General features: G+C 47.4%; 1 protein-coding gene across 1 annotated transcript in view; it reads right to left on the bottom strand.

The window, feature by feature from the left end:
• Positions 1–15,394, bottom strand: part of LOC146822729 (NFX1-type zinc finger-containing protein 1-like) — an 892,774-nt gene that overhangs the window by 235,452 nt on the left and 641,928 nt on the right. The window contains exon 11 of the mRNA XM_085606285.1: positions 11,344–11,498. Coding sequence (XP_085462411.1) covers positions 11,344–11,498 — 155 coding nt within the window. The remainder of the gene's footprint in view (positions 1–11,343; positions 11,499–15,394) is intronic.

Below are 15,394 nucleotides of genomic sequence, written 5' to 3'. Positions count from 1 at the left end.
CAAAAGACACACAATTGAAGGACGGAATGCAGAACAAATTAAAACATTCACCCACAGTCAAGAGATCTGGGTTAAATCCATCATTCTTTTGATCACCATGCCACCCCAGTTTAGACCTGGCCATATGCAAATCAGTCTTGACCCTGTGCCTCATGGGAACAGTCTAGCCCGAACTGCCAAGCCAGGTCCTCCCTGGACCAGAAACAAGCATCCTAGGACCGGTTTCAGGGTTTTACCCCTAATCAGCCAGGATAGCTTGATTACAGTGGCACAGTGAGCCCAGGACCCTCGTCTGGGCCTACCTGGCGCACTTAGGGCGAGAAAGCAAAAGACACACAAGCGGTGGACGGAATGCAGAACAAATCAAAACATTCACTCCCAGTCAAGAGATCTGGGTTAAATCCATCATTCTTTTGATCACCATGCCACCCCAGTTTAGACCTGGCCATATGCAAATCAGTCTTGACCCTGTGCCTTTTGGGAACAGTCCAGCCCGAACTGCCAAGCCCGGTCCTCCCTGGACCGGAAACAAGTATCCTAGGACTTTTTTCAGATTTCACCCCTCATCAGCCAGGATAGTTTGAATCCAGTGGCACAGTGAGCCCAGGACCCAAGTCTGGGCATACCTGGTGCACTTAGGGCGAGAAAGCAAAAGCCATACGATTGATGGACGGAATGCAGAACAAATCAAAACATTCACCCCCAGTCAAGAGATCTGGGTTAAATCCATCATTCTTTTGCTCACCATGCCACCCCAGTTTAGACCTGGCCATATGCAAATCAGTCTTGAACCTGTGCCTCATGGGAACAGTCCAGCTGGAACTGCCAAGCCAGGTCCTCCCTGGACCAGAAACAAGCATCCTAGGACCGGTTTCGGGGTTTCGCCACTCATCAGCCAGGATAGCTTGATTCCAGTGGCACAGTGATCCCAGGACCCACGTCTGGGCATACCTAGCGCACTTAGGGCGAGAAAGCAAAAGACACACAATTGATGGACGGAATGCAGAACAAATCAAAACATTCACCCCCAGCCAAGAGACCTGGGTTAAATCCATCATTCTTTTGCTCACAATGCCACCCAGGTTTAGACCTGACCATATGCAAATAAGTCTTGACCCTGTGCCTCATGGCAACAGTCTAGCCCGAACTGCCAAGCCAGGTCCTCCATGGACTGGAAACAAGCATCCTAGGATGGGTTTCGGGGTTTCACCCCATATCAGCCAGGAAAGCTTGATTACAGTGGCACAGTGAGCCCAGGACCCACATCTGGGCATACCTGGTGCACTTAGGGCGAGAAAGCAAAAGACACACAACTGATGGCCGGAATGCAGAACAAATCAAAACATTTACCCCCAGTCAAGAGATAGGGGTTAAATCCATCATTCTTTTGCTCACAATGGCACCCCAGTTTAGACCTGGCCATATGCAAATCAGTATTGACCCTGTGCCTCATGGGAACAGTCCAGCCCGAACTGCCAAGCCAGGTCCTCCCTGGACTGGAGAAAAGCGTCCTAGGACCGGTTTCGGGGTTTCACCCATCATCAGCCTGGATAGCTTGATTCCAGTGGCACAGTGATCCCAGGACCCACGTCTGGGCATACCTGGCGCACTTAGGGCGAGAAAGCAAAAAACACACAATTGATGGACGGAATGCAGAACAAATCAAAACATTCACCCCAGTCAAGAGATCTGGGTTAAATCCATCATTCTTTTGATCACCATGCCACCCCAGTTTAGACCTGGCCATATGCAAATCAGTCTTGACCCTGTGCCTCATGGGAACAGTCTAGCCCGAACTGCCAAGCCAGGTCCTCCCTGGACCGGAAACAAGCATCCTAGGACCGGTTTCAGGGTTTCACCCCTCATCAGCCAGGATAGCTTGATTACAGTGGCACAGTGAGCCCAGGACTCACGTCTGGTCATACCTGGCGCACTTAGGGCGAGAAAGCAAAAGACACACAAGTGGTGGACGGAATGCAGAACAAATCAAAACATTCACCCACAGTCAAGAGATCTGGGTTAAATCCATCATTCTTTTGATCACCATGCCACCCCAGTTTAGACCTGGCCATATGCAAATCAGTCTTGACCCTCTGCCTCATGGGAACAGTCCAGCCCGAACTGCCAAGCCAGGTCCTCCCTGGACCGGAAAAAAGTATCCTAGTACAGGTTTCAGATTTCACCCGTCATCGGCCAGGATAGTTTGATTCCAGTGGCACAGTGAGCCCAGGACCCACGTCTGGGCATACCTGGTGCACTTAGGGCGAGAAAGCAAAAGACACACGATTGATGGACGGAATGCAGAACAAATCAAAACATTCACCCCCAGTCAAGAGATCTGGGTTAAATCCATCATTCTTTTGCTCACAATGCCACCCCAGTTTAGACCTGGCCATATGCAAATCAGTCTTGACCCTGTGCCTCATGGGAACAGTCCAGCCCAAACTGCCAAGCCAGGTCCTCCCTGGACAGGAAACAAGCATCCAAGGACCGGTTTCGGGGTTTCACCCCTCATCAGCCAGGATAGCTTGATTCCAGTGGCACAGTTAGCCCAGGACCCACGTCTGGGCATACCTGGTGCACTTAGGGCGAGAAAGCAAAAGACACACAACTGATGGCCGGAATGCAGAACAAATCAAAACATTTACCCCCAGTCAAGAGATAGGGGTTAAATCCATCATTCTTTTGCTCACAATGGCACCCCAGTTTAGACCTGGCCATATGCAAATCAGTATTGACCCTGTGCCTCATGGGAACAGTCCAGCCCGAACTGCCAAGCCAGGTCCTCCCTGGACTGGAGAAAAGAGTCCTAGGACCGGTTTCAGGGTTTCACCCCTCATCAGCCAGGATAGCTTGATTACAGTGGCACAGTGAGCCCAGGACCCACGTCTGGTCATACCTGGCGCACTTAGGGCGAGAAAGCAAAAGACACACAAGTGGTGGACGGAATGCAGAACAAATCAAAACATTCACCCCCAGTCAAGAGATCTGGGTTAAATCCATCATTCTTTTGATCACCATGCCACCCCAGTTTAGACCTGGCCATATGCAAATCAGTCTTGACCCTCTGCCTCATGGGAACAGTCCAGCCGAACTGCCAAGCCAGGTCCTCCCTGGACCGGAAAAAAGTATCCTAGTACAGGTTTCAGATTTCACCCGTCATCGGCCAGGATAGTTTGATTCCAGTGGCACAGTGAGCCCAGGACCCATGTCTGGGCATACCTGGTGCACTTAGGGCAAGAAAGCAAAAGACACACGATTGATGGACGGAATGCAGAACAAATCAAAACATTCACCCCTAGTCAAGAGATCTGGGTTAAATCCATCATTCTTTTGCTCACCATGCCACCCCAGTTTAGACCTGGCCATATGCAAATCAGTCTTGACCCTGTGCCTCATGGGAACAGTTCAGCTGGAACTGCCAAGCCAGGTCCTCCCTGGACCGGAAACAAGCATCCTAGGACCGCTTTCGGGATTTCACTCCTCATCAGCCAGGATAGCTTGATTCCAGTGGCACAGTCAGCCCAGGACCCACGTCTGGGCATACCTGGCGCACTTAGGGCGAGAAAGCAAAAGACACACAATTGATGGACGGAATGCAGAACAAATCAAAACATTCACCCCCAGTCAAGAGATCTGAGTTAAATCCATCATTCTTTTGATCACCATGCCACCCCAGTTTAGACCTAACTATATGCAAATCAGTCTTGACCCTGTGCCTCATGGGAACAGTCCAGCCTGAACTGCCCAGCCTGGTCCTTCCGGGACCGGAAACAAGCATACTAGGACTAGTTTTGGGGTTTCACCCCTCATCAGCCAGGATAGCTTGATTCCAGTGGCCCAGTGAGCCCAGGACCCACGTCTGGGCATACCTGGCGCACTTAAGGCAAGAAAGCAGAAGACACACAATTTATGGACGGAATACAGAACAAATCAAAACATTCACCCCCAGTCAAAAGATCTGGGTTAAATCCATCATTCTTTTGCTCACCATGCCACCCCAGTTTAGAACTGGCCATATGCAAATCAGTTTTGACCCTGTGCCTCATGGGAACAGTCCAGCCCGAACTGCCAAGCCAGGTCCTCCCTGGACTGGAGACAAGCGTCCTAGGACCGATTTCGGGGTTTCACCCATCATCAGCCTGGATAGCTTGATTCCAGTGGCACAGTGATTCCAGGACCCACGTCTGGGCATACCTGGCGCACTTAGGGCGTGAAAGCAAAAGACACACAATTGATGGACGGAATGCAAAACAAATCAAAACATTCACCCCAGTCAAGAGACCTGGGTTAAATCCATCATTCGTTTGCTCACAATGCCACCCCAGTTTAGACCTGGCCATCTGCAAATCAGTCTTGACCCTATGCCTCATGGGAACAGTCCAGCCCAAACTGCCAAGCCAGGTCCTCCCTGGACCGGAAACAAGCAACCAAGGATCGGTTTCGGGGTTTCACCCCTCATCAGCCAGGATAGCTTGATTACAGTGGCACAGTGAGCCCAGGATCCACGTCTGGGCATACCTGGCGCACTTAAGGCAAGAAAGAAAAAGACACACAATTGATGGACGGAATGCAGAACAAATCAAAACATTTACCCCCAGTCAAGAGATAGGGGTTAAATCCATCATTCTTTTGCTCACAATGGCACCCCAGTTTAGATCTGGCCATATGCAAATCAGTATTGACCCTGTGCCTCATGGGAACAGTCCAGCCCGAACTGCCAAGCAAGGTCCTCCCTGGACTGGAGAAAAACGTCCTAGGACCGGTTTCGGGGTTTCACCCATCATCAGCCTGGATAGCTTGATTCCAGTGGCACAGTGATCCCAGGACCCACGTCTGGGCATACCTGGCGCACTTAGGGCGAGAAAGCAAAAGACACACAATTGATGGACGGAATGCAAAACAAATCAAAACATTCACCCCCAGTCAAGAGATCTGGGTTAAATCCATCATTCTTTTGATCACCATGCCACCCCAGTTTAGACCTGGCCATATGCAAATCAGTCTTGACCCTGTGCCTCATGGGAACAGTCGAGCCAGAACTGCCAAGCCAGGTCCTCCCTGGACTGGAAACAAGCATCCTAGGACCGGTTTCAGGGTTTCACCCCTCATCAGCCAGGATAGCTTGATTACAGTGGCACAGTGAGCCCAGGACCCACGTCTGGGCATACCTGGCGCACTTAGGGCGAGAAAGCAAAAGACACACAAGTGGTGGACGGAATGCAGAACAAATCAAAACATTCACCCCCAGTCAAGAGATCTGGGTTAAATCCATCATTCTTTTGATCACCATGCCACCCCAGTTTAGACCTGGCATATGCAAATCAGTCTTGACCCTCTGCCTCATGGGAACAGTCCAGCCCGAACTGCCAAGCCAGGTCCTCCCTGGACCGTAAACAAGTATCCTAGTACTGGTTTCAGATTTCACCCGTCATCGGCCAAGATAGTTTGATTCCAGTGGCACAGTGAGCCCAGGACCCACGTCTGGGCATACCTGGTGCACTTAGGGCGAGAAAGCAAAAGACACACAATTGATGGACGGAATGCAGAACAAATCAAAACATTCACCCCCAGTCAAGAGATCTGGGTTAAATCCATCATTCTTTTGATCACCATGCCACCCCAGTTTAGACCTAACCATATGCAAATCAGTCTTGACCCTGTGCCTCATGGGAACAGTCCAGCCCGAACTGCAAAGCCAGGTTCTCCCTGGACCGGATACAAGCATCCTAGGACCAGATTCGGGGTTTCACCCCTCATTAGCTAGGATAGCTTGATTCCAGTGGCACAGTGAGTCCAGGACCCACGTCTGGGCATACCTGGCGCACTTAGGGTGAGAAAGCAAAAGACACACAATTGATGGACGGAATGCAGAACAAATCAAGACATTCACCCCCAGTCAAGAGATCTGGGTTAAATCCATCATTATTTTGCTCACCATGCCAGCCCAGTTTAGACCTGGCCATATGCAAATCAGTCTTGACCCTGTGCCTCATGGGAACAGTCCAGCTTGAACTGCCAAGCCAGGTCCTCCCGGGACCGGAAACAAGCATCCTAGGACTTGTTTTGGGGTTTCACCCCTCATCAGCCAGGATAGCTTGATTCCAGTGGCACAGTGAGCCCAGGACCCACGTCTGGGCATACCTGAGGCAGCTAGGGCAAGAAAGCAAAAGACACACAATTGATGGACGGAATGAAGAACAAATCAAAACATTCACGCCCAGTCAAGAGATCTTGGTTAAATCCATCATTATTTTGCTCACCATGCCACCCCAGTTTAGACCTGGCCATATGCAAATCAGTCTTGACCCTGTGCTTTATGAGAACAGTCCAGCCCGAACTGCCAAACCAGGTCCTTCCTGGACCGGAAACAAGCATCCTAGGACCGGTTTCGGGGTTTCACCCTTCATCAGTCAGGATAGTTTGATTCCAGTGGCACAGTAAGCCCAGGACCCACGTCTGGGCATACCTGGAATGGCATGGTGAGCAAAAAAACGATGGATTTAGGCCCAGATTTCTGTGCTGGGGTGAATGTATGACATTGTTCTGCATTCTGGAGTCAAGCTATTCTGGCTGATGAGGGCTGAAAACCCGAAACTGGTCTTAGGATGCTTGCTTCAAGTCCAGGGAGGACCTGGCCTGGCAGTTCGGGCTGGACTGTTCACATTGGGCGCATGGTCAATACTGATTTGCATATGGCTGGGTCCAAACTGGAATGGCATGGTGAGCAAAAAAACAATGGTTTAGGCCCAGATCTCTGTAATGGGGTGAATGTATGACATTGTTCTGCATTCTGTCCATCAATTGTTCTTTTTGCATTTGTCACCCTGAGTGGGACGGGTATGCCCAGACGTGGGTCCCGTGCTCTCCATGCCACTGGAGTCAAGCTATCCTGGCTGATGAGGGCTGAAAGCCTGAAACCGGTCCTAGGATGCTTGTTTCCAGTCCAGGGAGGACTTGGCCTGGCAGTTCGGGATGGACTGTTCCCATTGGGCGCAGGGTCAAGATTCATTTTCATATGGCTGGGTCCAAACTGGTATAGCATGGTGAGCACTAAAACGATGGACTTGAGGTCCAGATCTCTGTACTGGAGTGAATGTATGACATTGTTCTGAATTCTGTCCATCAATTGTTCTTCTTGCACTTGTCACCCTGAGTGGGACGGGTATGCCCAGACGGTGGTTCTGTGCTCCCCATGACACTGGAGTGAAGCTATCCTGGCTGATGAGGGCTGAAAGCCCGAAACCGTTCCGAGGATGCTTGTTTCCAGTCCAGGGAGAACCTGGCCTGGCAGTTCAGGCTGGACTGTACCCATTGGGTGCAGGGTCAAGACTGATTTGCATATGGCTGGGTCCAAACTGGAATGGCACGGTGAGCAAAAACACGATGGATTTAGGCCCAGATCTCTGTACTGGGGTGAATGTATGACATTGTTCTGAATTCTGTCCATCAATTGTTCTTCTTGCACTTGTCACCCTGAGTGGGACGGGTATGCCCAGACGGTGGTTCTGTGCTCCCCATGACACTGGAGTGAAGCTATCCTGGCTGATGAGGGCTGAAAGCCCGAAACCGTTCCGAGGATGCTTGTTTCCAGTCCAGGGAGAACCTGGCCTGGCAGTTCAGGCTGGACTGTACCCATTGGGTGCAGGGTCAAGACTGATTTGCATATGGCTGGGTCCAAACTGGAATGGCACGGTGAGCAAAAAAACGATGGATTTAGGCCCAGATCTCTGTACTGGGGTGAATGTATGACATTGTTCTGCATTCTGTCCCTCATTTGTTCTTTTTGCATTTGTCACCCTGAGTGGGACGGGTATGCCCAGACGTGGGTCCCGTGATCTCCATGCCACTGGAGTCAAGCTATCCTGGCTGATGAGGGCTGAAAGCCCGAAACCAGTCCTAGGATGCTTGTTTCCAGTCTAGGGATGACCTGGCCTGGCAGTTCGGGCTGGACTGTTCCCATTGGGCGCAGGGTCAAGAGTGATTTGCATATGCTGTGTCCAAACTGGAATGGCATGGTGAGCAAAAAAATGATGGATTTAGGCCCAGATCTCTGTACTGGGGTGAATGTATGACATTGGTCTGCATTCTGTCCATCAATTGTTCTTTTTGCAACTTTCTAAAATTGGTATTTCTAAAATAGTAACGGTAAATCCAACTTGCAAGCAAAGAGGATTTATCATTACCATTCCAATTATACGAAACATGACCGGACTGCTCCTTCAGCGCCTTGAGACCCTCACGGGTGAGTAGCGCTCTATATAAACCCCTGATTGATTGATCAATCAGGAATTACAGCTGAAAGTGTAATAAGGAATTTCCAATGTAAACCTATGAGAGGAGTATGCCTCACAGAAGTGAAAAACGAATTTAGGTGTTTTTCACTGCCAGGGCATGCAAAACTTAAAAGTACATATCCTACCTTTTACTTACATGGCACTCTGCCTTATGGGCTACCTACAGTCTACCTTAGGGGTGACGTAGGTATAGTAAAAAGGGAGTTTAAGGCTTGGCAAGGAATTTTAAATAGCAAGTAGACATGGCACTAAAACTACACACACAGGCTCTGCAATGGCTGAGACATGTTTATGGGGCTACTTGTGTGAGTGGCACAATCAGTTCTGCAGGCCCACTAGTAGCATTTAATGTATAGGTCCTGGGCAGGGGTAGTGCACTCTACTAGGGAGTTACAGATAAATTAAATATCCCAGTTGTGGATAAACCAAATGTAATCATGATTTTAAGAAGAAACACGTGCACTTTAGCACTGGTCAGCAATGGTTAAGGGTTCAGAGTCCTAAGGACAACAAAAAGAATCGGCAAAAAGAGGAGGTAAGCAGGCAAAAGGTTTTTGGGGGAAGACTACCCTAAGGCTGACAGGTCTAACAGCCCAACTGGGTGTCCAGAACCTATGCCAGATACTGAATGTGAGTGGAAGTCTGTAGAGATTACTAGTAGATCTGGAAGGCCCTCCTGACTGTAGCTGGGAATAGTACTGCAGGGAGTAAGGAAGTTGAGGCTGCTGCTGATACTAGTAAGGTTAGCAATATCTTCTGTAGGATACCTAGCGATGACCCCTGGATCCACTAAAGATCTGTTGACTGCACAACTGAAGGACCCCTAAAGACACTTCAGTTTCTTTGTCTGACTATGTTTTGTAATGCATTGTCAATGTTACCAACAAACAGTACTTAACTACTGAATGTCAAGTCAAGGACCCAGTTTTTGAACTCTGTTCTGGAAGAGGAGCTTTTGAGTCAATCGTGTTTGTAGATGCCAATCGATCGCCGGACAACAAAAGTCAAAGATAACATATCTATTGCTGCGTCAATCATTGCAGATGAGCTGTAAAACACATGCCCATACCCTTCCAGAATCACTTCTACTTATTTAGCTATGTCTCACCACATCTGATTGTAAGCAGTTCTGGCCAGAAGAGAGGCCTAAAATATAGAAATGAGTAGTGATGAAGAACTCGCTGATGGGACCGCTGATGATGAGACTACTAATGGTGCAATCAGTGACAACCTTTTAAACTGTAAACTTTGTGCTTTATCTTTCATTTCAGCAGAGGATTTGGAAAACTTCTGTGTGTTTTTTGATGCATTCTGAAGAAACTACTTTACAGGTAACTTCTGATGTATAGAAGTCCAAATTGCCCCTTTTTCGTGCCTTTCTTAAGAGTGCAGCAGGTGTCCATGGCTAGGCTGGAGACCCAAAGCAGCCCTAATAAAAATGCTCAAACCAGCCCTGCTCAGTTCATCTCTGCTCGTTATCTCCCTCTTTCATCCATCCATTTTCCCTCTCTCTTTCTCATCTCTTTCTTCTCCCTCACTGATCACTTTCCATCTATATTCCCCTGCCTCCCTCTCTTTCTCTCTCTCGCTTAAGGACTCCCTATGCTCACTGCAATTATACTGAATGAGTTGGAGAAATTGACAGAGTCACCAGGACCTGCCCCATTACCAGCCTCTAGGGGCTCCAGCTCACTCGGGAAATGCCAAGTGTAATAAAATGTCTGTGCAACTCTGATGGCACCCTCTCTAGAGGATGATTTATTCTTAGTCAGATGGTGTAAAAATACACCTCCTCTGTCAAACAACCTTTTAGAAGAAAATCACCTGTATATCTAGCAACCCATTGCTTTATACACAGGGTAGAAGCAGTAAATACACTCTTCATGGATAGAGAGGGTCCTCTGACTATGACTGAGTTTCTGTTCAGCGCAAGTAAAACCTATGACCAAAGTAAAAAATATTTTCTCAGATCTGTTTGAAATCTTAAGTATGGTGACCAATTTGATGAGTGGAGTGCACTCTCATTGATTAGGTTTCAGAATACACATCATTTAAAGCCTTTTGGCATATTAATGTTATAACTGCAAATGTACATTGACCTAGAATTCCCACAACACCGGCGAATGATTGAAGTATATGAATTAATGAAAAAAAAATCCAGCGCTGAAAATAATATTCCATCAAAAATCAATGCTTTTGATATTAATTTTCCCGAAAAGGTCAGTGACAGTTCCTGGCTTGGATTTCACCTCTGCTATTGCTACAGGAAGCCTCAGAAACAATTAAGGGGCCGACTGTTGGAGCCCTTCCGGCCGAATTGGAACGTGTCAGCCGGCTTCCTTTCCAACTGAGCCATTCCGATGGGCTCGGTCGGAAAGGAATCCGACTCGGATTTCCGGATGGCTGACGACAGGCTCGGAGAGCCCATTAGCCGTCCGGAAATCCCTCAGTACTCCCTCGGCCGCCTCTTTACGGCCGAGGGAGTACGATGGCAGTTTTTCACTGCCTTTTCGTGCCGGTCTTTCTGGCACGAAAAGGCAGACGGAAACTGTCTTTGGGGGCCCCCAGTAGGGCCCCCATGGGTGCTAGGCTGCCGAATGGCGGCCTGGGGGCACCTATGGTGTCCCTTTGTGGATCCCTGCACCCTGTGGCAGGCACCTTGGGGTGCCGGCCACAGGGTGCACGGATGAACTGCACCCCTGCTTTTCACTATGCAAGCATGCATTCCGCTCGGAATGCATGCTTGCATTGTGAAGTATACGAGTGCGGTCGCATCGTACTTGCTGTCGTCGGTTACGGCACCTGACCGATGTCGGACGGACCCGAGTCCGTCCGACATCGGAATCGGCCCCTAAGAAGGGAGTTTAGTCCAAGAACTGTATTTATTGGTCTAGGGTGCATTGACATTAACGAACAACAGAAATGAAACATCACAATAAACCACAGGGAAATAACAAGTTTATTTTGTAAATAAAATAAATGTACTGGGTACTATCACTGTATTTGTTAAACTTTCTCATGCTGCTTAACCACTTCAAATGTGTACCTGTAGTTGTCATGCCAATTATGCGAGCTTTCCTCAAGATAAGTAAATCTTCTTGGTCTCTGAGTTCGTTCATTCTGTTGGTCACCACCTGGTACTCAGCCTCAATAGTGCATATGTCCCGGCGAATATCAATCAGATATTTGGCTCTCCATAATCTGCAATTGTTAACATTTTTATTAACATCATAAATTCCATCATTTACAGCTGAGTATAAGTAGTGCATTTGTGACCCCAAACATTACGGTTTTATCATGGCATTTGCTATTTATACATTATATTCACAATTAGGTATTGTTTCTAAAACCTTGACATATAAGCGTGCTTCAAATTCTTCCTACTGAGCTGTATTGTTTTGTAGGATTTATGTATTGCTTTTATACCTGATTTGCATTGGGTTCTTGGGCACCATTTCACGGAGCATGGTCAAAATGGTGTTTGTTGAGTTTGTCCCAGGTGACAGACACTGGGTGTTGTGCGTGAGGTTTAGACATGTGCAATAAACATGATGAAGCAATGTCGCTGCACATAGGCATAAAAAGTTGTAGATAATCTGAGAAGGGATACAGGTGTGCATCTGAATACCTTATATCTTTTAGGAGTGGTCTGCATCATAATGCAGAAACTCCCACTGGTGTGGATCCATGGGATTTAAAAGATAAATACTCTAAGGAGCCAATCCAAGAGCGACAGAGGGCTATTCTCTGGAGATACTGTTGAATAACTAAGGAACACAGTAAGAAGGACACTGAGACGCAACAGAATCCCAATGCTTCGATGCACAGTTAGGCATCCAGAGAATATGCTATATGGAACCAAGAGTGACAGAAGACAAACCTCTGGAGGGCCTTTTAAAGCAACTAGATAATTTACTATATGGAGCCGCCTTGGAGGCAGAGAGGAACAACTCTGCGTGCACTGTTAAATAATGAGGTAGTATTACTACATGGAACCTGTCCAAGAGTGACAGAAGCCCAATGCCTAGAAGCACCTAGTGAATGTACTATATATAGTGTCACCCAGATAAGGAAGAGGACCAGCCCTGTAGGCAATGGTAAGCAACAGCAGAGAATATCATGAATGGCCACCCCAAGGTGACATAGACCCAACCTCTGAAGGTACTGTTAAATAACCAGGCCACAACATATGAAGTCCACCCAGGAGCAATGGAAGCCTAACCCCCGGGAGCACTGTTAAATAACCAGTGAATATATTAAAGGAGTCCACTCAGGAATGACCAGGGCCAAACCTTGGAAGCGCTATTAAGCATTCAGTGAGTTAACTATATGAAGTTTCCTAAGAGAAACAGAAGTCAACACCTGGAAACCCTTTTAAGCAACCAGAGAATGTACTAGATGGAGTCTAATAGAGGAGACAGATGTACAACTCCTGGGAGGCTTGCTGTTGTGACCTGAAAATCGATTTAGAGATTACTGAAAGAAGAACCAGGAGGAAGTTTGTCTTTACACCTCTAGCATGGTGTTTGGATCTGATTGTTGGAATAAGCTGTCTGAAAGTCCAGAACTACATGAACCATGCTAGGTGATATGGTTTCAGAGAGAAGTATTGATAGAGACCTGTACCCCAAGGCCAGATCCTACTAGAAAACTGGAAAAGCCTAGGGTCTCAGTGGGTGACCCTAGTCATGAGAGCACTCCTGCCACTTCAATATTTTGACTATGCTTCATACAGCAGAGATGAAGTATCTCACTTAAGTAATTTATTGTTGTATTATTGGGTATCACCATACCCTATAGTAAGTTGGAACCTCCCCTGTTTTCCTAGCACACCTGACGGGAGCCCCGCAGGCCAGGGGGCATCCAGGACCACTGGGAACACACATCTTCGTCAAGTTAATCCTGAGTATTGAACTCCCCCAGGAGCTGCAACATGTAGGCTGCGTCTGATTCCTCATTCGCCAAGTAGATCAGAAGATCATCTGCATAGAGGGAGATGATGTGCTTGCTCCCCTCCACCGTGATGCCTTTGTACTGTCCCATCATCTGGATCTTCTCCATCAATGACAGTGGCAAATAGGAGAGGAGGCAAAGGGCACCCCTGACTTGTGCCCGGGTGAATGCCATACGGGTCCGATACAGTGTGTCCCGTCTTTAATCTGGCAGTGGGGCTGGCATACAATAGCTGCAATAATCTCTGATCAAAGGGGGGAGAGAGAAGATGAGATTCATTCAGCTTCCAGGCGTTAATTAATAATCAAGAGGGAATGGATCACTTGTACCTGTGTGACCAGGGTCAGATAGATCTTAAAAACCCTAAATCACGTACATAGGTAGTCGGGCGGTATATCTTGATTGTCCACCTAATTCTTTAATGTGACAGCATCATCATTGGGTTTGTAGTATGCTAACCTCCACCCGGAGGTAGACCAACTGGTGATACAGTAGTGATCAGTGATAAAAATAGTGCTCAAGTCCCAGAGCAGCACACACACTCCTAACGCATGGTCTGGCCCAGGGCCCTCACCGTTCCCCTCATCAGGCGCTGCAGTCTATCTGTGCGGTCAGGAGTGTGCCCCCCTCAGTTTCCCTGGGCACCGACCTGCGCCCCAAATAAAAATTGCTTCCTGTAAAAGCACTATTTCATAAATTCTCTGACTGCGCTGATTTAGGATAAAAGATTACATGCCTTAAATCAAAGATCAGGGCTGACTACGAGTCAGGGACTTGGTAGGCAGAACAATTTGTAAAGACTTTTAGATGCAGATTTCTTGCCTTAGAACAGATACCCAAGCAATACCATCCCTGGAGGTGGGTCTGCAAACCAATTTCAAACAAGAAAGTCCGGCAGGACCTAGTGGGCAAAGTGCCCAACCCTGCGGACCTGACTGTTAAGACAGTGATGTTTGGTGAATGTGTGCAGAGAAGCCCACGTTTTTGCCTAGCAGATGTCCAGGACCAGAACTCCACATGCTAAAGCAGTGGTGGCCGCTTTAGCTCTGGTGAAATGAGCCCGTACAACTTCAGGAGGTTGCTTCTTAGCCAAGGCGTAGCAGATTTTGATGCAGAACAGAACCCATCTGGAGAAGGTCCGCTTCTCCATGGCCCGACCTATCTTTGCAATAACATACACCACAAAGAGTTGGTCATCCACTCAGAACTCTCGTGTGTGGGCAAGGTAGAACGACAACACAACTTTTGGGTCCAAACAGTGGAGTCACTCCTCTTCCTCAGAGGGATGTGGAGGAGCATAAAAGGTAGGCAATGCAATAGATTGACCTACGAGAAAAGGGCTGACAACTTTTGGCAGAAAGGAGGCCCTTGTGCGCAGCACCACTTTGTCAGTTTAGACTGAGAGGTCAGGTGGCTTAGATGATAAAGCCAATCTCCTAATGGAGAGTGATTCATTTGTGGACTATCAAGGCTGGAATCAGAAATAAGTTTCTGAAAAAAGGTACCTCTTCAACCATAGATTATGTATGTTTTAGACAAGATGGAGCTACAAAATTCTCCTTCTTTTGGTTCACCTAAGGAACATTCCTTACTGCGGTTTGATCTTTGGTAGAACTAGTGTTTCCCGTGTCCTGCTTTAGGTATATGCCCAACTTATTTAATCATATTAATATTCATGAGCCAGGTATTTAACTTGAGATGATATCTTTTTCTATTTTTTAGATTTTATATCTTATTTTCTCATTAAGATAGAACGGTGATATACATGTTTAGTGTATATATAAGATAATGAAACAAAGGTTAACATTACATTTTACGCATAGACATTTTATGTACAACTTATATGCAAGTGTCCAACTAGAATTGAGTGTTGGGACCTATTGTTCTTGTGTCTTGATACATTATTTGTGATAGGGTAAGGTCCTGTTGAGGTCAGAGCAAAGCTAAAAAGAAATGTTGTTGTTATCTAAGCACCCTTAATTGTGCATTGGTTTATGGTGCCTTTTTTGCTCCGATCACTTGTGCTAGTAGCTCTTGACCTCAGTTTATATTGTGCCAATGCGTTTCGACCTTCTTGGCTGGACCTAAAGTTGGTTTAAATGGAAGGTCTTCCTCGGGGCGGTGTGTATTCTTTGAAGAACATG

This window comes from Triturus cristatus, chromosome 5_2 (assembly GCF_964204655.1).
Source record: "Triturus cristatus chromosome 5_2, aTriCri1.1, whole genome shotgun sequence".
Classification (NCBI taxonomy): Eukaryota; Metazoa; Chordata; class Amphibia; order Caudata; family Salamandridae; genus Triturus; species Triturus cristatus.
Note: the sequence above shows the minus strand (reverse complement) of the source record. Positions and strands in the feature narration are given on the sequence as shown.